General features: G+C 40.8%; 2 protein-coding genes across 3 annotated transcripts; both read right to left on the bottom strand.

The window, feature by feature from the left end:
• Positions 1 to 119: 119 nt before the first annotated feature.
• On the bottom strand, positions 120 to 4530 carry LOC145911234 (dolichyl-diphosphooligosaccharide--protein glycosyltransferase subunit 2-like). Its single transcript, XM_082998509.1, has 14 exons — positions 4423 to 4530; positions 4185 to 4282; positions 4029 to 4121; positions 3796 to 3891; positions 3461 to 3572; positions 3255 to 3397; positions 2866 to 3000; positions 2220 to 2590; positions 1947 to 2081; positions 1501 to 1612; positions 1021 to 1218; positions 686 to 865; positions 539 to 614; positions 120 to 407 (listed from the first exon to the last, which is right to left on the bottom strand). The coding sequence occupies exons 1-14, from the start codon at positions 4433 to 4435 to the stop codon at positions 274 to 276; spliced, it is 1896 nt and encodes a 631-aa protein (XP_082854635.1). The 5' UTR covers positions 4436 to 4530; the 3' UTR covers positions 120 to 273.
• A 690-nt stretch (positions 4531 to 5220) lies between these two features.
• On the bottom strand, positions 5221 to 11110 carry LOC145911339 (uncharacterized). Of its 2 annotated transcripts, none has more exons than XM_082998654.1 (6): positions 10914 to 11110; positions 9194 to 9367; positions 8837 to 9006; positions 7589 to 7687; positions 6829 to 6921; positions 5221 to 6007 (listed from the first exon to the last, which is right to left on the bottom strand). In XM_082998654.1, the coding sequence occupies exons 1-6, from the start codon at positions 10923 to 10925 to the stop codon at positions 5911 to 5913; spliced, it is 645 nt and encodes a 214-aa protein (XP_082854780.1). In that variant the 5' UTR covers positions 10926 to 11110; the 3' UTR covers positions 5221 to 5910. The 2 variants fall into 2 exon arrangements, with proteins under 2 accessions (XP_082854780.1, XP_082854779.1); XM_082998653.1 differs by having other exon boundaries at positions 7589 to 7683; positions 8830 to 9006; positions 10914 to 11109.
• Positions 11111 to 21022: the final 9912 nt, after the last annotated feature.

Raw genomic sequence — 21022 nt, 5'->3', positions numbered from 1 at the left:
ACATCAGTTAAATTTATGATCATTGCAGGACAAAACACTTTTCAGTCCACATGTTTACCAAGACCTCCCTCACCAAGCAAACATTTTAAAATTAATCAACCAAACAAACCACGCCCAAATACTTTTGAAGTGGTTTATTGTGTCAAAAAAAGCTTCAAAAAAATTTGACCACAGCATTCAAAATTAGAAAAAAATTCCAGAACAAGAGAGTTTTCAAAAAGAACTTCTAACAATTTGATCAGACAATGCTTTCTTAGCACAGCACATCCGATGTCAGCGATTCTGGGCTATCTCCGAGAGAACCGAATTCCCAAACACAAACGTCACGGCCCCTATACCGCACAGGTACTGGATGGTGGTGAACATGTCTAGCTTCAGCCAGAAGAAGTAGTAGAGAATAAATATGCCTGCAAAATGAAAGTTCGGTATTGGAAATCATGCAAATTCTGATTTGCTGTTGATTTTTTGTTATAAGATATTTTTCTATACAACATGCTACGTTTTAGACACATCTTGCAAAAAAAGATGTTTAATTTACCTGCTAATCCAGCATGGAAGATAAGATTCTTTGGTGCAAGAGGCATGTTATGAAGATTTGCACCCACCCTCATCCACTGCAAATATCAAAATCCCATAATCGGTAAGCATATTCAAGATTTTCAGATCAACACTCGTCCTAACTTACCAACGCTAAGAGCAAGAGGATTGGAGCAAGACAGGCCACGGTGAAGGCCTGCGATATGATCACTGGAGGGCGCTTTTCAGCCTTGCGGAACTCGTGGTGTATTTCCGGTTTTATTTCGTATTGGTTCATGAAAGAACTTGGCTTCTTAGACTCTTCGCCTATCTTGAGCAATGCCTTTCCCTGCAAAATTTGTCGAATAAACTTTGTTAGGTCAACAAGTTAACTGAAAGCTTATGACAACAAAATAAATGCACATGAAACAAAAAAACATGATAGACCGTTTTTACAGACAAGACTATCCTTGCTGTTCCTATTTGCCATACTGAAGCACTTACAAATTGCCAGAAGACGGAGTTGGAGATTGCTGCGTCGCCGACGATCAAATGCATGGAGTATTTTCCAGATACCGAGTTGAATTGTTCCGCTCCAATGGTTGCCAACTCAACTTCGAACTTGTATGTTAGAGTTTTGTCTGGTTCAGCAACGAAGATCACTTCCTGACCGCTGGCCTCGTTGACGAATCGCACGAATGCCTAAAAGATTTTTAAATTTTTAGACCTAATCCCATAATATTACATAATAAAATAAAATAAATAAAAAATAAAATAAAATACGTGGTTTTAAATTGTACATTTTTTGCGTTAAGTTTTCCTATGACAAAAAACATATAAGCCTACAGCTAAAAAAAACAATCCTTTTCCAAATTTCACATTTAGTCCGGAAATTGCTAAAAAATACCCAACGAAGTAAACGCACAATTTTGAATAAGATGTTATGTGCCAATACATGTTGCCACTAATACGAGTTAAACATACCTGGTGGGGTTTCATGAGAGTTCCTGAGTTCAAGTCCTTCACTTGGAATTTCATCACGATTCTCTGTTGAAGATCTGCTTTCACGTCCTCTGCAGGCTTGGGGTAGGACACGCTACACAAAGACAGCATAGATGTATTAGGACATTTCTACCCAAACCAATGAAATGTCGCTTAAGACAATTAAGACATTAAAGTTGAATAATGTGATTGACGTTTCCCGAAAAAATCCTGTTATTGGAAAACCTTTGCGCAATTCACATGTTTAACGAAAACGCCTAATCAGTAATTTTATGCCAAAACGTTTTCAATGATCATGGTTAACCTTATCTGCATTATGGACAAACACTGTGTCATTATTTCACCACTCAGAAAAACTAAACACAAATTAAGCTGCATGGCTCTTTTGCATTGAAAATTGAAACGAGCACGAAACCAAAGAATCGTACCTCTTTAAATCGGCCCCTGTCTGGTCTTTTTCTCCGGTTCCCAGTTCCACGTTGGTGATGGCGATCTTAGTCGTCACCTTAACCCGAAATTCGATGTCTGACACGCCCACCAGCGGTTTCGCTGGTGAAGACACGCTGAAATGAATTGAAGTGGTTACAAATTTAATCAAAGAAACACGTTAGTACGCTATTAAGTTTAAAATAAAAATTGGCTATTTTGAGAATTCGTATTCCCAATTTGCAAATAAACATTTCCTTACATACGAGACTTACGTGAGAATGACGTCATAGAATCCGCTGAGTGGCTTGTCCTTCCAAAACAGGATCTTGTATGTGTTGCGACTGGCGTCGAATTGGAAAGGTACGTTGGACATGATGACCTCATTATCGGAAGCTCGGACGACGGAATCGACTTTCACATTGAGTTTCGGAATCGATTGGCCCAAGACGTTGGACACTGACACCTCCAAGTTGGGTTTGTCTTCCGATACTGAGTTGCCCGATACCAGTTGCGCTTTGGCTACCGACACTTCAGCCGATGAGGCGATTTGGGAGAGAGGATAAAGTACGTTGGCAACCTGCTTGGCGGTTTTTACTGAGCCCTTGGTGCGCATCAAAAAGTTGGTGAACAGAAGCGTTTGATCCTAAAAAAACAAAAAAGAGATTTAGGAGTTTGGCAAGTTTAGACATATTCTATGATAGTAAAGATGTAATAAATTTAAAATATACTGCTCTTCTGGCATAAAATTAACGTACTGTATTGTTACGACGATACAGTATGGTAATTTTATTCCTGAAGAGCAGTATATTTTACATTGCAATATGCAACATACAGTAAAATACCATGATAATGGCATAGGTCATTCACTGAGGATCAAAACAAAATAGAACTTTGGCTCAAATTGCAACATTAGCTTACAGGTGTGATGCCAAGTGGCTTTTTCTGTGCTTGACTGAGGGAGAAAACTGCAGACAAAAATGTGGAGGTTGTTTGAAGGTCATTCTCGAAATGAAGGTAACGTTCATCCACTTCATCAGCTTGAGCTGCCATGTCCTAAAATTCATAAAAAATTTGCAATTATGTGGGCACCTGGTAATAGGAGCATTGTTGGATGTACAACTAAGTATACACACAACATGACTTCACTTCTAACTCATACACAGTACATATACAAAGTACTCTGCTATGATTTGGCCCTTCAGTTAGGCATCAATTGTCTTTACATCGGCAAAACCTTATCCCAGTATACCGATTGAAAATGATAAAAGTTTTGTTACTTTAATGAAAAAATATTACTGTAGACTTACTTCAATGTCAACAGATTTAAGGAGAGCATTCAGGTTTGGTTTATCAAGTTGGGATGCAGTGAGCAAGGCATATGACGAACTGAGAACACTGTTGTCATTCTTTACTGCACTTAATAAAGCCCCAATGACCTCATCACTGTCAACTACAAAAAAACATAAGTTAGTTGTGAATTACTACACTGGGGCAGTAGCAATGGTATATTTACCTGGTTTTCCCAAGCTTTTTAGAATGGTGACAGCAGAGTATATAGATTTTGTGTCAGATTCCTCGCTTATTTTGCTTTTAGCCAATGCCAAAGCTTCTTTCGGAATGGTGAACTGGAAGCAAGACAAATCATTAGTGGCAAAGCAAGGCACTGTGAATAAAATGCATTACCCAACACAACAAAATAGCATGTAGATTTTAAAATATTAAAAACCTTGGGTTGAATGCTGATTCTAAATTCATTTTAAGCGTTTTTTTTAATATATATATATATATAGTATTAGGGTTGCTTGCAGAATTGCTGTAGAACTCTTAACATTTCTTTAAAATACCAACCTTGCAAGTTGTGCCGACATTTGCTAGGGTGGTTGCAGCGTAAAACACTGAGCACAGAGATTTGGTGTCACACTTCTTGATTTGATCACAAGCAGCCTGAACAATGTTTGTATAAATTACTAAGAGACTGAAGTATTTAAGTATAATGTTGCTTTTACAAAAAAAAAAAAACAGCCCAAACATTGGATATTTTACAGAGTTATCAATATGAGCTCTGGGAACAAAACCTTTACCTGTTTTAGGTCATTTCCAATGGCACCTCCTTGTGTGTATTGCTTCAATATTTTCATGGCATAATATGCCGTTTCCAAATCAGGATATGGCGCCTACAAAATATATCCATGAAAACTTTCTTTTTTCAAGCAGAATAATATAAGTGCTTTACTTACTTTGAAAAAGTCCATGAGGCGCTTTGTGTCACCAGGTGCAATAACTGAACTTAGTTCTGCAGCAAAGGTGATTTGCAGAATTGCCACCAACAAAAGTCCTGTATCAAAATATTAGTAAAGTAAAAAAAGTATTTGCCACGACATTGTCCAAGCTTGCTACACATTATCCAAAAATTATTCGATTTAACGCTTTACACTGACTATGATTTTGCACAATTATAGATATATGTAAACTTGCCTTTAATCCACATGTTGAATTTCTTTCAAGTACGTCCTAAGAAATGCTATCTTCTCAATGTAAACTGCGACTTTGCTCACTTTTGTACACAACTGGTTCAACGTGTCCAATGAATTCGCTACAACGATTATTACGCCGGTACACGTCCGTCAAACATAGAAATAAAAAAGCTTTGACATTAAAACAAAAGTGAACACGTAAAAATTATACTACAAAAAATATAGGAAGCAAGTAGTTCTGAACCCTTTTACATTTAGAGGCTGGCAAAATTTCAAAACATCTTTTGAGGGCCGGTGATTTTATAAAATCTAACGCAAAATATGCGGTGGTAGCTAATAGCACAAATTAATCAATAAAAGAAAAATCAATCCTACTTAATAAGAAAATTGCTGCTTAGGGAGGGGCGGTTGAGAAACGATGCTGCAAACGAAAAAGAATCCAAGTTCGCTTTACATTTACAGTAATTTATTGTAGATTGATGGAACGAAAATAGTCAAAAATATGGGTGGAGTGTCGTTATGCTCATCCTCCTCTTCTTGCTGTAATTCCACCTAACTTCATGTCATTCTCTTTCTATATATATTTTTTTGTTCGTATCTTTCTCTATTTATTTAAAATGTATCGTGAAAAAAAATTAGTAACACAAAATATATCGTGGAACTGCGGACAAAGGACTCAATAACTTCTCACGGTTTTCCACAACTAGTCCTATATGTCTTGGACAAATTTATCCATCTTACTGTGTCCAAATATTTGACAATACAAACTGTTTACGAAGAAATTTATTCTTTAGCTGGATATAAAGTGATGCAACTTTGAAAGTACGTGTCATTAGTACGCTACTTATATTGTAACAGGAAAGGATAAAATTGTCAACGTATTAAGAAAAGTCGTTTTCGTATGGCGAGTTTAAAGTATACGTACAGCAGTGCTGCTTTAAACTGGTTTGACAAACTATGTTTTTGACTCTTTCTGCAACAATATGGTCCTTATTGATCAGTAGATATGTAAAAGGAAACGAAGAGCCGCGTGCAACAACAAAAATGCAAACAGATTGCGACAACAACAAAATCTAAGAAGCATCGAATAAAAACGTTTCACTGAAAAATCATTTTGTGTATGTGGATAAGAGCAAAAAACAAAGATTTCGGGGAGACAAAAGTTCAAAAAACGTAACAGCATAACGGTTTATGTGGATTCGAAAGTTTTTCAAACATTTTCGGTATAACCAACAGTATCTAACAAATATAACAATATAAAGGAAAAGATACACAAAAAAATATCAAGGCATTCGTTTAATTGCTTTTTTATGCCATTCAAAAATTTAAGCTCTTATTGAAAAAACAGCAAACAATGAAAGTTCAGTCGAGGGAATGCTAAACTCATAGCGCAATGTATTTTGGAACTTGATCCACTCCTTGTTACTACCCAAAAGTACATTGGCCCGGAGAAGTGTTTTTCAAAATACGTCGTTCAGTTCAATCCCAATCAGTTCACAAACTGCTCATTGGACGTTACTCCGTCTGACGTTTCACTCGTCGGGGTTGTGACGTCACTATCGCTGTGTGTGTCAACTGGCGAAGAACTGCAAAAAAGGAAAAAGTTGTTTGTGATTTGTTTAAAAGGTACATGTAATTTGTTGCTCATTTAGCGGGCATTTAGAAAACGCCAGAACATCAGTTTGGCAATTTATGGTAAACTTTATCGTGACCCAGGTCCAGCCAATGTAGACAAACTCAATTTCCTGAACTGAATACTTCGGGGCAACAAGTTCGACCGAACGGCCATTCAAGCAATGAATTACATCCCTTTTTTCCAAGCAAAAATGGCTGAACTTCCGAATAAGGCAGATAAATGACAAAATATCAGACGCCTTAAATCTTTTTGGCCTATTTTTTGTAGATGCCGGTTCACATTCACAAGCAAACGAGCTCTTCGAATTTAAAAAGAATGCAAGAAATTGTGTTATATTCACACGACTTAGTTATTATGTTTTGTCTCTACAAGCTCAAAACCAAAAAAAAAATTTTAACAATACTCTTTTCACTTGACGGAAAAAGTCATGCAGCCATAAATAGACAAAATCCGATTATGGAAACATTTCAAAACCTAAACCGGGTCGCGTTTGACATATTTGTGGATTTGCAAGCTTACCATTCGCTGAGTATTTACTTAAATATACACTTTAAGACAAGCTCTACTTTTAATTATATTTTCGCAGACATTATTCTGCTGCGATGCTAGACTTTGTATGTATTTTCAACTTTTTTTTCACTGTGCTAATTTTTAAGAAGGTAGTTGTGCAAACGACAACAAAGACGCTACAAGACAGCAATAGTTGACCGGTGCCGGATATGAGCGTAACGCAGGCATAGATAGCTTAACCATGCGTTAAGAGTTACTTACTTTGCGGACGTCCGGTCATCTGTCTTGTCGCCATCGCAGGAACCCGTCCGACATTTTTCTTTTTTCGCTTCGAGGAAGGCGATCAACCGCAGCCTACGTACAACGGTTAAAGGTTATTAGATTTAGGCCAACGCCTTTAGCTAGAAAAAGTAGAAACAAACACCCGTGCTATTGCGGTTTTAATTAAAAAATTCCTCATGAGGCCTAAGCGCTATTTAAATAGAAAACAAAAAATCTCCAGCTGGTTACGTAATTGTACACGATGTTGTAAAACTTCGGTGAAGCGTCATAAAATACCTAAATATAGGAGGTAAACGAACCTATACGGTGGAGTACATTGGTAAAACATTCGTCATGCGCAATTACAAGCAATAATATTAAATTATTAACGTAAAAATGAACATAAATCAAAAACTAAAGCTATAGCTTTAATTGGTTTGTGTAGTTTCATGAGTGTTCGGTTCTAAATAATTTAATTTGTTTGCCAAACTGTATATTCACCCTTTGTTTTGTCTCGGCTATTAAATTTCACCGCGGTCCCCATCTATACACAAACGTATAAGCGAGCGCGGGGCGCGTAGAAAACACACCGAAATTAGACATTACATCACAGCGCCAATCAAGAAACTGACGTAGAGCCGCGAGGTCGCATGAAATCTCGCTTCCGATCGCTAGACGAAGATTCATCACAGTGATAACATCCCGTAATGTATTTACACTGCCCGTGCACCTGAGAATTTATTTTTAAACCCGTATATACCTGCTGCGTCGTTTGGCCGACGGCGAGACTTTTTTTCGCCGCTGCGTCTTGTGGATGGCAGATGATAGTCCGTCGCATGTTAGCTGTCCTTGGATCTGCGTTTAAAGGATAGAAAGATGCTTATCGGTGTTGTAAGGTGGGTGACGATTGTCGTTAGAATGGTGGCACGCGATGCTGTATTTCAATAGATGTTTTGTCCTACACGTGCGGGTGTAACTCTGTAAACGTGACTGAATGACAGGAAATTTCGCTTTGTCAGGTCCCAGTTTCAGACCATTATGATATACGCCAGCACCAATGGTCGTTACCCCCATGGCACAAATAACACACACGCCATTCTTGCGTCTAATGGGTCATTGGTTGGCCTGCTTTTACCGCTTTGCATATATGTTACGCCCCAAAAACAACGCCAGCACTGTTTGGGCGCCGCTGAATGATCGAACAAGGCCATAGGGAAAAGGGGCAAATCGTCGAGGGACGTTGGGGTCGCTGTCAATTGCATTCACACGGCTGGCGCTAATGTGACCGGCCCTAATGCGCTGTAATCCAATGCCTGGGTATTGTGTCCTGGACGGGCACTGCATAATGCATAGGACAAGCAGCGTGATTGGCTGAAAATGGATACATTATGTATGTGACAGGCACGGTAAAAAAGACAGGTGTTTGGGGCTTTGTATCCCGCCACCGTAAAATAGACAACACGGGAAACTATCTGCATTCTGCAGATCAGACGAATGAAGAATTAAGTACTGATTTCGTGCAACTGCTTTGGCACGTTAATTACACCTATATATTTGCGCGAAAATATTAAGGGTGTGCAGCAACAAAAATTATTTCATCATTTTACAAATGTCTCAAAGTCATTTACAGATATCACTGAATTTCTTCTTTATGGCACAGCAACGTTATTGCTGAGGCGGAATGGGTGGGAAAAAATAAATGTCGTATGGGCATCTGGGCCAATAATATGTGAAACTATACTCCCTGTCTAACTTGTTTTGTATTTTCTGTTTCCGATGTTAAAAAGAACCATTGTTTCTGAGCTGGGTACAGCAAAGGGCATTCTGTTTTTCACGTAAAGCACCGCATGCCACATTTAAGTTCGAAAACATCATCTTTCCTATGTAGTAGGGTCATTACCAAACCGCATCCAAACTATTTCAGTCGTCCCTGTTACGCGTGAGGCCACCACACTCCCATGCAATTGTTACACGACAATGCCTTATTGTTGGTCACAATACCTGATGCTGTAGTTTGGCTATCGCGTGTTGATTGCCTGGGTCATAGATTGCGGTGGGTGTTGTGGTTGTCGTGGCACCGGAGGGAAGATAATGTAAAGGTTGTATAACGAGCTTCTGTGACATAAAGTCGTGGCAAGGTAGAAGTGATTGCGCCTCTTGTGGTAGCAGTGGCAAGACCTGTTACAGGAAAATTACAGTTAAGTATTACAGCTTGTGAAAGGCAAGATTGTTAATGTTGAGAAAAGTGTTACTAGGTGGTTTATGCGCCTTTTATGGTGGTAAATAATCAAAAGTTATGCCAACACGATATCGTAACTCCTTGGCCACATTTGGTTATTTCCGACCTACTAGTTACAATCCTTACCTGCTGGGGTGCATGTACCATAACATGGCCGTTGGCAGAGGGTACGATGAGTTGTTGACCGGGAAAAACTGCCGGATGGATGAATTGTTGCTTGGAAACGGGTGACGTGTCATGGTAAGGCATGGCAGGGGTGTTGAGGTGACAGAATGTCGGAACCCATATCGCTGATGCTAGCTGCGTTTTGAATCAACAAATATACTGTAGGGTAAATAATATACTGATTTATCGTGTTTCAAACAGTATTGTATCTAGCCTAGTACCAATACCTTAGTCATACAATTAAACAGTATTGTGTCTTTTTCGTGGCCCAAAACGCCCAATGTTGAGATTTAAAAAGCACACTTTTTGCAATAAACGCTAATGCTCATTATAGGGACTGTTCATCCTAATGCACGGAAACGCATACCCCAGGGACTGACATAATTCACTTTTTACGATAAGCATAACTGACAACCAGCGATGACCGGAACGGGCCAAAGCCACGCAGTACTTGAACCCTAAGATTCTCACGCCCTTAACCCCTATTTCGCAACTAACCCACTTCGTTGCGGGGCGTGAAATGGAAAAAAAGTGTTTTATGGGAAGAAATAAATTAGGGGTCGACATTTGGCGAAACGCACGATGCAAGACCATTGAAGTTATTAAACCGGTTGGCCTGAGCTGTGGCCAGGCACGGAAATCAATTGGATACGGGCCATGAACAGCGATAACATATAGATCTAAAGGGCAAAGGACTGCCCATTCAGACCAGAGGTTGCTATTTTCATAATTTCAAATGTTAAAAACAACTCAGTGAATTGGTAATATTTGTTTTTTTCAATTTGCACAGAGAGTGCTTCAGCCACGCGTGAAAAAAATCAACCTCATCGGTAAAAAACATCTGTTTTCACTTAAGGCCTTTTGGGTTGGGTAAATACTGATGTTTGCCCAAGAGTCTGTGGCCAATTCGCAATAAATTACCTACGCGCGAGGGTGGTAAGAGTATACCTTTTTGCGATTAATCACAAACCTTCTGCTTTTCTTGGTATTTTATCTTGAATATTCTAAACTTTGGATAAACCTCTAAACACGTCAAAGGGGATTGTAGTAATTTATAACAAGCACATTCCCAATAAATAAAACCAAACTTTTGCGACAGCGCTTATTTGGTTGTTATCGATATGGACAATATGCAACTTTTGATGATTGAAATCTGTTATCTTGCTTCTGGTCTTAACATTTTATACTGGAGTTGGTTTTGTTGTTCTTAGCAACGCGCATGTGTAGCCTACGTGTAAGCACAATGTTAAAATACAAGATAAACAACGTTGAAAGTGCACTCCCACATCTGTGGTGTTTACTGTGCGAAAATGACTGACAGAATTGTTAATTTCTTTTTAGTAGGCCTGGAGAAAGGCATATTTTTGTGTTAACCATAACCTCACTAATTGTGACTATACATTTTATGTGGATCAGTCAACTGTTTGGTTTTACGTCTAAGGTCCAACACAAAACTTTAGTAGCAAAGATCCAGGCTTCGCTTCACAAGCCATAGTGGGTCTAAGCATAACATTATTTAGGCCCTGGCTTTGTTTGCATTTAACACTATCTAGGATTATATGTGTCACGCAGGGCGGGTCGGGCTCTTATAAGCAAGACCTCTAATGTGCTTTTCAATAAAAAAGCTGCAATCTACAGCTTAACTTAAAACTTAAAACATACACAAATATTTGAAACACACCTGAGTTTCCATGACGCTTTTGACTTGGTCGTCTTGTAGTCCGATTTCACTTTGTCGGCACCAACAACAGCAACAACAACTTCTAAAACGCACACAATCGCACGCGTCTCGCTTATAAACCTAACACAGCGGCGATCACGCCAACCTGCAACAAACAAGTGGTCGGAGGTGAACGAGGAGATTATCTCCATCGCGTGGACGATGGCGTTTATTTCCCCAACAGCCAATGTTTACGCTTCGCCCCACGCGTCCCAGCGGCTCTCACCGTGTACAGTCTTCAGGTTTTCAATTGCGCCATTCATGGTATCGGAAGTAATGTCCGCGCGCTCTTATAATGCCAAACACCGATGCCGGGCGCTCTGATTGGATGGCGGGCGCCTTTTGCGATCCAATAATAACCCTGTAGCGCCGCCGTTGCTACGCCGTAGCATCGTGTGAGGGCTTAGAATGACTCAAAGAACTTTGCGCACGTGCAATACGATACCTTTAACTTACGCGTTGCTCTTCCACGGATAAGTACGAATGTTGGCCTCTACAAGGCCGTCTTTGTTACGCCGATCGTTTCTGACCTTGCGAGTAAACACACTTGTTATATCATATGCGCGTAAACGACAAAAATCGTCGCAAACCGGTTCTTTTTTCGCGACTGAAAGAATGTCGTCAGTTGAAAAAAGTGGTTTTGACTTAACTGTTACTCTACAAAGTCAATTTCATTGCGAGTGGGACTTCGCTTGATAAACTTCATAAACCTAGAAGAGGCAGGAGATTAACTGGACGAAACACACCAACTTGTATGGTACCATGTCGTTGCAACACACAGAAGCATAAAACGATGTAACAAAACGTGCTGAAATGGCAAAATCCTTCATTATTTGTTACAATCACGTTCAACACCAACGCTCAAAACGTTTTCAAAATCAATTTCCGAATGCAGTAAATACCACGCACAGACAAAAGAAATAGCCCATGCATGTTTGCGACAGTTTATAATTTTTTGCACCTGGTTTAACAAAAAAGATGCCGTCTAAAGCTGATTTCCTTGCATCTTCACACTCAAGGCAAACACAGTACAACGAAAACAGCCTCCGTGCCTGCTTTTAATACGCGTAGCCAGGGTCCAAATTCGTTCTGACAGTTACGTTTTTTTATTTGGGTCAGGCGAGATAATGTACCCTTACGAGCTTTGTTGAATACCATTGGGGCATTTTTAATCCGTCACATCTTTCTGCGTTTTTATTTTTTTATCAACCTATGTTAAGCTACATGCATAGTACTGCTAATTTTGCGAAGCTCAACAAGCTAAAAGCGCCAAATTTTTTTCTGGGGCTACGTTGACGCAAAACGACTGTACTTGTAACTTGGGTGCGAACAAAGCTCATATAGTTAGTTCATTGTCATCTCCTGACTATAAGTAACTATCGGCATTTCTTAACACGACACGCGTGTGATTAACTACCCGCAAAAGACAGTCTCCGCTACGTTGCCGAAGGCACACGAATCAAGCGTGATGCTTACGCTGTGTGTGGGTCACCTCCTTCACCGCGCTTCTGTAAGCAATGTTACTCCTGAGGCTAGATATGATCTTGATTTGTGATTTGTTTTTTGTTTCAGACTTAAACAACAATTTTTGGTTTATACCAGTTAATGTGAAATTTGGAATGTTACTACCAAAGATGTTTTGGAGTGAACTATATTTGCAAACGATTAACAGACTTTTTCAATGTTAATTATATTTGGCCAAAAAAAGGAGATTTAAAATTGCCACTTTATACTCGATCGAAACTTTGACAAAAACCTTCACAGACGTCGAATATTCACAATAAATTGAAGCTGGGAACAATCAATGCACGAACAGCGACATGCGATAACTTATATTAAGTATGCCATCGCCATCCCTACCATTATCCTGGAGGCGCCAACGGCATTGATTACGTCTCGCATGAAATCAATAAAAATGTTTCTTTAATGTCTTACGAAAGTCCAACTGACAACAAACATTGTCAACTTTTCAGAAGCCTTTTTATGCTGCTCTGTAGTTGTGCGTGTATATAGGCATACATTTTGTCAAAATTAGGTTTTCTATAAGGCAGCACTGGGTTCACCAATATTCTCCTTTTGAAACTGCGCCAGAAGAACAATTTCTAGAAATTTCTATGCCTGGCAGCATGAATAGCACTACACCTTTCGAATCAACTAACGCGCAACACAAACATTACTGAAAGTTTTCAAACTAAAGTATATACAAGCGATCCAAGGCACACACCTCGTGTTAAAATCATCCGGGCGTACAAGACATATGTCCTGACATAAAACGTGTCTGCACCGACGCCTCTGGACGTCACCAATCCCTGTCATAGCCGACCCTCTTGCAACCGCCCTGGCGCCACGCTTTCTCCCGTCGACCAAGTTCGTGGCAACACTTTCGCCAGATCTCGTCCACTCGGGCGTTACAGGCGCTCGTCACCGTCCCCCGTACGTCTCAACCCCATCCTGCCCCCCTTCACATAATCCGCGTGAATCACCTTAATCCGTAATTACAACGCCGCGATCATCCATTCTTGATCCGTCCAAAGCGAGTCACGTGACGGAGGTACTGGCGCCAAGGTGATGAATATTTCATGGTCGCCTGTACACACACCCAGAGACCAACAAACGCCTCCGCCACCTTTCACGTACAGCCAATTTGCCGCACACAACCATTGTGACGTCACACGAATTATTTCATTGAACGATTATTCCAGCGGGTGAATTTAGCTGGGGCGAAACGTATATCAGCCCTTGTGTGTCTTGACTCCTGTTCCGTCACCTTCTCGTGTCTATTCTCAAAACCGCCGCCCGCCTTTCGCAAATTTCGGCACCCAGGCTCGTGAGTTGGAATTTATCTCATGCGATAATCTTCATGTCGCCAATTTTGATCGATTTTTTCGTCTCGAGTATCGTATTTCTGTTGCAGGAGCCTATATTTACGCGTGCTCGGAAAATTTGAGATGATCTCGTTAACTTTCCTGTGATGCATAGGATGTTTGTTTGGTATTCATTGGCTAACATCACGTGCGAGAATTAGCTAGTTCAAATATTGCCGATCGTAAAGTTACAGTTGCATCTAAGGCACCACTGGATTCACTTTTACATGACAAGTCGGAGGAAAACGAGCATTTCCGTAATGCATTATATTTGCATCACAGACACAGTAGGAAATTCAAACTGCGTATTAAGTGTCAATTGATGATCGAACGAAGAGAAACTTTTCATAACGATTTGTTTCCTCGCTAAAACAACACTTTCAACCGCACATGAGGTGTTAAATTTTAGTTATAAACGCTTAACCGCGGGCATCCAAACACGTTTTTCTTGCAACAATTAATTACGCAAGAAAAAGTTTCTGGCCACCATGGAGCACTTCCGTTTCTGTTCACAACACAACCTGAGTCATCGCCAATCGTGCGCGCAGCCCAAGGTCGCTAACCCTTCGATGACGTCACGTTTCTTAATTGGCCGTGGTGTTTATTTTTCATAGGGCACAAAATTCGATCCCACGCTCTGCACGATCGGTGGCAGGATCGCGATATTGGCTGCAACTAATGAGGCGTAGAGATGCCCAGGCCCCGGTAGCCGGCGATGAACTTTACGATGGCGCGGGCGACGCCCTGATATCTTCAATACATCTTTCGAAACAGGGAACCACCGCGACTAAAGGTATAAACAATGTGTGACCGGAGTTCGTAAACTATCGGGATATGCTTATTTTGGCTTTGAATACGACATCGCGGCAGGCCAACAACGTAACGGCTGAAGTTTTTTTAATGCGAGCGACATAACTGAAGGGTATTATAGGACATAGCGCAATGAGAAAACATTGTTCCAAATGTGAGAAAAACTAGATAACCTAAAAGCACATTTTCCGGATCAGAAAAAACCTCAAATAAAGATTCCCTTTATTCTCAAAAACACGTTGGAATAGGCAACGAATGTACATACCGAAATGAAGCCGTTTTTTTCAACTATTTGCACTATCTTGCCATTATTTTCTGCAAATATCACTGCACCAAAATTACCACAGTACATACGTTTGTATCGCGTGCCAGCCCCACCCCGCGCGGGCTATTACCCTGACAGCAAACCGCCTCAAATACTGTACCGCATCAATTATGTTCCAATATAGCACCTTCACTGCGTAGCCCCACGCCTGAGAGTCGCTTTAAATCTCGCCCGGGCTAAGTCCTTGCATAAGCAAACACTCAAACCAAAGAAGATGAGTTTTCATCACACGTCAGGGAGCGTGGATAAATATTTTTGCCGATATTCCCACTCGAAGGCCACTTGTACCTTCCTGGAGCTCCACGCGGGCGGGTTGGTTTATTGAAGAGGTGGCGATGTGCGTATTGTTTATGATCGACGTTGTTTTGATTGCTCGACGCTCTTTGTCTTCAACAACCACTTTGGCGAAGTCTTTGAGGATTTTTGCTGAACTGAGGTTTTATTTATGCGAATTGGATTCAACGGAATGCAGTTTTGTGTAATAATGGTATTGATTGAAGTGGAATATCCTGAATTTATGTTGAACGTCACACCTCAGGCCACCGACTTACTGCAAAATCCATATCGGAAAGCGCCAGGTTTATTGGAACATATTTTCATATTTTCGAGTCGCTCAACATTTCCTTTAAAGACCTGTGGTCCAATCACCAAATCGATCAGGTCTTTTTGGCCCAGCATTACGCATTGATAATGATTGTATATAATATGCACATTGCAACGGAAACAATTACCAACTGTTTAAGAAACGCGTGTTCGGAGGTTTTGCATTCAACAGAGAGTGTGATATGTTTAGGACCAATAATAAGTTCTTACAGCTGATGTGAATTTTATTTGCAAATGTTTCGATCGTATCTACAAACATTGTCAACTCAAAAATCAGCTATATGGACCACACCGTTTGTCCTAAAGATTTACAAAGCCGTGAGTTGTGTTCCTACGTAAACTTAGAAAACACGTTTTAATCTCGGGTTCGACGACATCGAAACTCGTCTCTAGCAACAAAGTGTACGGACCGCTTTCATTTATTAGCTTGTAAAATTGTAGCCCGAACGCATATCGCCGAAAACCAACTGTTTTTTACGACCTCGCTGGAGTGAAATTCCACTTCACAAAACTTGCGAAGATCGATGGTAAACGCTATATTGCGTGGCAACACATGTTCATTAATAAACTTCTGCGTTCTTTAACAAATATACGCATATGCTATATTGTTTTTGCATTGTATTTTTGACATGTTGAAAAAACATTTGGGGTATAAATGCAAGGAAGATCCTGAAAACGACTAAACCTCCGAAAGGTTTAAAGTTGGTCGTAACCAAATTTTTGTCAAATAAACTCGGACAAATGAAATCCACCCCCAGGACTAAATATTTGCAGTCACATCATCGTGTATTCAAATGCGTTTGTTTAATATGTAACCAAATTTTTGCAGAGAAATCTATAATTCCATATCGCGCTGCCCTTCTGACTTAACTTAAGTCAAGCTGACTGCTCAAAACTGATATAGTTTGCAACAAAATGAATATGTCTAGCAAATTAGCCTGGCTGCAGCTGTAAAAAGAGTAAAGCACTCCACTTTTGCAGCGATTGACATCTGCTATGTTATACAAACCTCTCTAAACATACAATCTTTACCTTTATCACCTTTTTCTGTGCGCCTTGGTCAGAGAACATAAAGCAAGCTTGTGAGCTCACTAGCTCATTTCATGCATAAACGCAAAGGCGTTGCAGTCTCAAAGACGGAAATGTGCATTGCTGTACACACTACGTCCCCAAATTGCAACTCAAACGAGCGAAAGTCAAGAGGCGGTCATTAGCATCGTATATCGAGCACATGGTAAGCCCTTGGCGCGACCCTCTGTCCCATGCGCCCGCTCTGAAAGGAGCATCTGTACGATGAGGGATACTTCATCAGGTAATTCATATTTCATAAGCCGTTCGTTCTGTCGGAACAAGCGTAATTATTCATGAAGATGGCGCCATTACATGCTAGAGAGAGAAGCAAGAGCGGTATAAACAGTTTACCACACATCCTGCATAAGCTGATGCCGTTAATCCAGAGAACCGAGTTTCCAGTGGGATTTGCCTCGATTAGAATTAGAGGACTTTCTCTCAGCCCAACTTGTAATCAAAACAGTTTTAAAATTTCATGTCCCATTGGTTTGAAAGTGCGCCACGAGCTTCCCGGGGTTGAAGGTCTAACTGCGCAAAGTATACACTTTTTTTACATGCAAAAAAGCCATTATTAATCAGTGAGCTGTAGACAGTGTATATTGTTTTGACAACGAAATTTATAGGTTTGTAATGCAGTTTGAGAAATTTTGGGCAGTTTTGAATTAAAATAATGTGTTGCAAAAATCGTTAAACATTTTGCTGTACTGAACTTTGATTTACATTTTGTTTTGCGGCCACTGAGCAAAGAAGCAATTGCGTCACACAAGAGTATAATTTCCACCCATATTATACCCGACAAACAACATCGGGAAAATAGCGTTCCTCTCATGCGAGCTGCGATTAGGAGCGAAACAGTAACACCGAGGCAAAGTGCGATCCATCAAACCCGTCGATTTAGCCTTCAAACTTCACAATTGTGGTTTATGCGGGAACCGCAGCGCCAGACTGGCGAGTGTGGATCTCTTACCGCACAATATATTGCCTGTATTGCTTGACATGAAAAGTATATTCACGAAACTGCGGCAACTGGTTGACATTTGGGTTTCGCAAGCTTTGGAAAGGATTTGCATTGTTCACTTGCCATCATTGCCGACTCTGTGATAATACAACCCTACAAGACTCTGTCAACTCATGCGAACTGATTTTAGCGGAAATACACTGACTGGTGGAATGGTAAGCGGGATAATGCGACTTTCGTGTGCTTTTTTGCAAATAACAGCTTTGGGAAACATATTATCTTTCTTTAGTAGAGTAACCTTTAATTAAATTGCGGCAAATGTAACAGAGTGCAACATTATGGTCACCTTATCTATATTAAATCATACGGGGCACTAAAATATTGCCTTCGGTCGATTACATTTCGGTATCGCGTAGTTCTGAATAGCTCACATATTTCGTAGACTCTCCCATACCACTCGTAACTGTTTTACTACCGTTTCCACAAGCACGCCTTAACGTTCGACACCACAGTTCACCATCATGCAACAAATTCGCGCAAACACGTTGCTGTAAAGTTTAAAATGATAAAGGCTGCATTCGTCATTACTTCTGTGAATATCATTGAACTATTCCAATAATTTATCACTAGAAACGAAAATATCAGTTTTCTTACTTAAAGTTAAGTGTTCGAGTTTCTAAATTAAACTATCAACGCCTTTTGCAAAAGGGCGAAGAAGTTAACATTCAACAAAAGTTTTGCCTTGGCTTTGGCATGTTGCACAAGCTTGTCGGAAAGTCACATTGCACTTTCGTAAAGTATGTCCAGAAGAAGGTTTGTTGAATAACGATCGAAAAATTATCATGAATTCGCCAAATTTATAGTTCCAACATAAATTTCACTCGACAGATAGCTGATTCCGACATGATGTCGATACTGTCAGTTCCAAATGTCGTTACCTAATACAATTGCAATCGGCGTCACGTTCTGTCAAATTATTTGGTAAATTTTCTTCAATAAACGCCAGAAATCTGTCTACATTTTACGAAGCGCTTTCTGATCAACGAAATCCCGAGCGACTTTGCAGAAATCCCGGCGGAGTTGCACAAGACGCGTCCAAGTGTCCCCACATAGGACAAATATTTTCGACACAGCGTCCGTAATTTCAGACAAATAAGTAATGCACGAAACTCGACCAATACCAGCGAGATGCAAATTTACCACAAAGAAGTGACTAGCAAGCTGTTCAAATAACCACTAATCACTCAACATTGCTCGCCAAGATCTTATAGGCTGCTCTCACAACGGGCAATTCAAACAACGCACGCATGCCGGTGACTATATAAATCATCTAACTTCTCGGCATTGTTTAGAGTAGGAATTTGCGTAGAGGAGGCCTGACCAAGAGCCACAAATAGACCTGTGAAGGAACACCCACTTCCTTCAAGGCATCTCTTAGGTTGTTTCCTTGTTACGCGACACAACGTTGTCACTGCTGTATTCAAAGTAATGCAAATCTCCCGAGGGGCACTCCGCCTGTGTGCGTGCGCTTTTTGGGGCTGCAGCGATTTGGATTGAAATCAATTTTCATAAGACGCTGCTGCTGCTGCACCTTCATCATCAACAGCAGACCGCCGGACAGGCGTCTTTACACGAAAATTCACCGTGAGATTCGGGTTCGTACCTTCGGGACGTACACGTGTTGGTGAAGGGCGCAAATGACGCCCGTGGCATTGATCGATAACATGCTGAGATTGGGTGTCGACGGGTAACCCCAGGCATGTAAATAATTCATTACATCTCCCACACACCCACGCAGCACCTGGTGACGAACGGTTGCCTTTCGATAAACAGTGGCGCCATGGGTCAATGTTAAACGTGGCGGCGCCATTTGTGAATCACCAGCGATAAGGTAAAGCTTAAAGTTGTTTGTCGTCTCGTCTGCCCGCTTTTGACTCAACGCCGAGTACAAGATAGTTAAATATTTCACCGTAATAGTATAAGCAACACAAGGAAAGTTAAGATGTCTTCGAACGACCCACGCAAGCCAGATTTTAACAGTCGTTTTAATCCGCTGCATTTTGTGTCTGTAGCACAAAGCACAACTACATTGAAATAACTGATTCCTCGTGGCTGCACCAGAACAAAATTGAAGGGCATTTGGGTAACCTGGGTGCATGAAGCACACAAACGTTATTTCGCTTACTTTCTTTTACCCACCGAGCCTTCGCGAATAGCACTTCCCGTCTGTAGGCATGAAAGACGTCAAACAAAAACTTGAAACAATAAGTCTTTTCCTGTCTATGCCCTACCATGAAACTATCTGCCCTAACTTTTAGGCAACAAAGCGACACTTCCCGCCTACGTAGGCCAGCACTTCGCTACTCTGCTCTTCGCGGTGTTAATGTAAATTAAATCCTTGCCACCGAAACGCTTCGCCCGAGGTCCACGCCTCTGATTAAAACGCGCGGTGGTTTCGTCGAAAAGGCGCTCATCACCAACGGGTGACAACAAACTTTAACAAACCGAACCTCGATAATCCGACTACGCAAATGCCGCCATTCCTGTCTTAACTTCTCGGGCCGCAGCGAACAGCAACCAAGTTCTCCTTTGCGAGCTACCAAGCACTGTGTTGTTGCGTGTCAGTCGTCAGCCCGAGAGAGTGCGTTTGCATGGAACTTCGCTCGCTGCTCCGACATCCATCATAATGATTGGATGTAAATATACAAACAGGGCCTTCCTCGTGCGGTTAGAAAGCAACGGTCAGCGCGATGCTACCAATGGGTTATGTCATCTCATATAAGCTGCTTGTTATTCTGTAGGCTCGACAGCAAAACCAAAATAGCCCGATGGAATCTTTTAAGGAGTGGTTGACGATTACAATCGAAATGTTATTTATGCCCTGATCACGAACATTAAATTTGTTACAACTCGCACTTCGTAACACATAATTTCCAATGTAACATTTATAACCTATAACAAGGGCCCCCAACCATCGGGCCCCGAACCGGTACCGGGCTATCAGGCATTTATACCGTTCTATTCATAAAGAATAAATGATTGGCCATAATTTGCACGATTGATGAATCCACAGCAACCAGAACCATTGATACTGCGTTGTAAAGAGAATTAACTTGCATGCTCTTTAAATTGTCATTCAACTTCTGAATATACCTGTCACACCTTGAAGGCCGGTGGGTAAAAATACTGCCTGTGTTCAACCGGTCTGTGGTGCCTTAAAGCTGGGGAACCCTGTGTTGCCCTGAAGTGCCGTTAAACATTTTTAACGTTTGCAATTCATGAGATACCACGAAGGTACAGAGTTTGCTACGTGCTTCGAAAAGGGCATTTCGGGAACTTATGTGTGGTTATTTGCTCCTTAAACACAAGCGCAACATATCGACCTCGTCTGTTTTAAATCCTTAGCCACTCACTTGACTCATGCAAGGCACCTGTAGGG

The sequence above is a fragment of the Ascidia mentula genome, chromosome 8 (assembly GCF_947561715.1).
Source record: "Ascidia mentula chromosome 8, kaAscMent1.1, whole genome shotgun sequence".
In the NCBI taxonomy this organism is placed as follows: Eukaryota; Metazoa; Chordata; class Ascidiacea; order Phlebobranchia; family Ascidiidae; genus Ascidia; species Ascidia mentula.
This window is presented reverse-complemented; position numbering and strand designations above follow the sequence as displayed.

Excerpts from the sequence above, each read along its gene's own strand:
- LOC145911234 (XM_082998509.1), bottom strand. Across the intron at positions 3,892-4,028 it reads TTGGAAATGACCTAAAACAG|GCTGCTTGTGATCAAATCAA; the intron begins GTAAAGGTTTTG and ends AACATTGTTCAG. Across the intron at positions 1,219-1,500 it reads CTCTCATGAAACCCCACCAG|GCATTCGTGCGATTCGTCAA; the intron begins GTATGTTTAACT and ends AAAATCTTTTAG.
- LOC145911339 (XM_082998653.1), bottom strand. Across the intron at positions 9,007-9,193 it reads TGGTACATGCACCCCAGCAG|GTCTTGCCACTGCTACCACA; the intron begins GTAAGGATTGTA and ends TTCCTGTAACAG. Across the intron at positions 6,922-7,588 it reads TCGGCCAAACGACGCAGCAG|GCTGCGGTTGATCGCCTTCC; the intron begins GTATATACGGGT and ends CGTTGTACGTAG.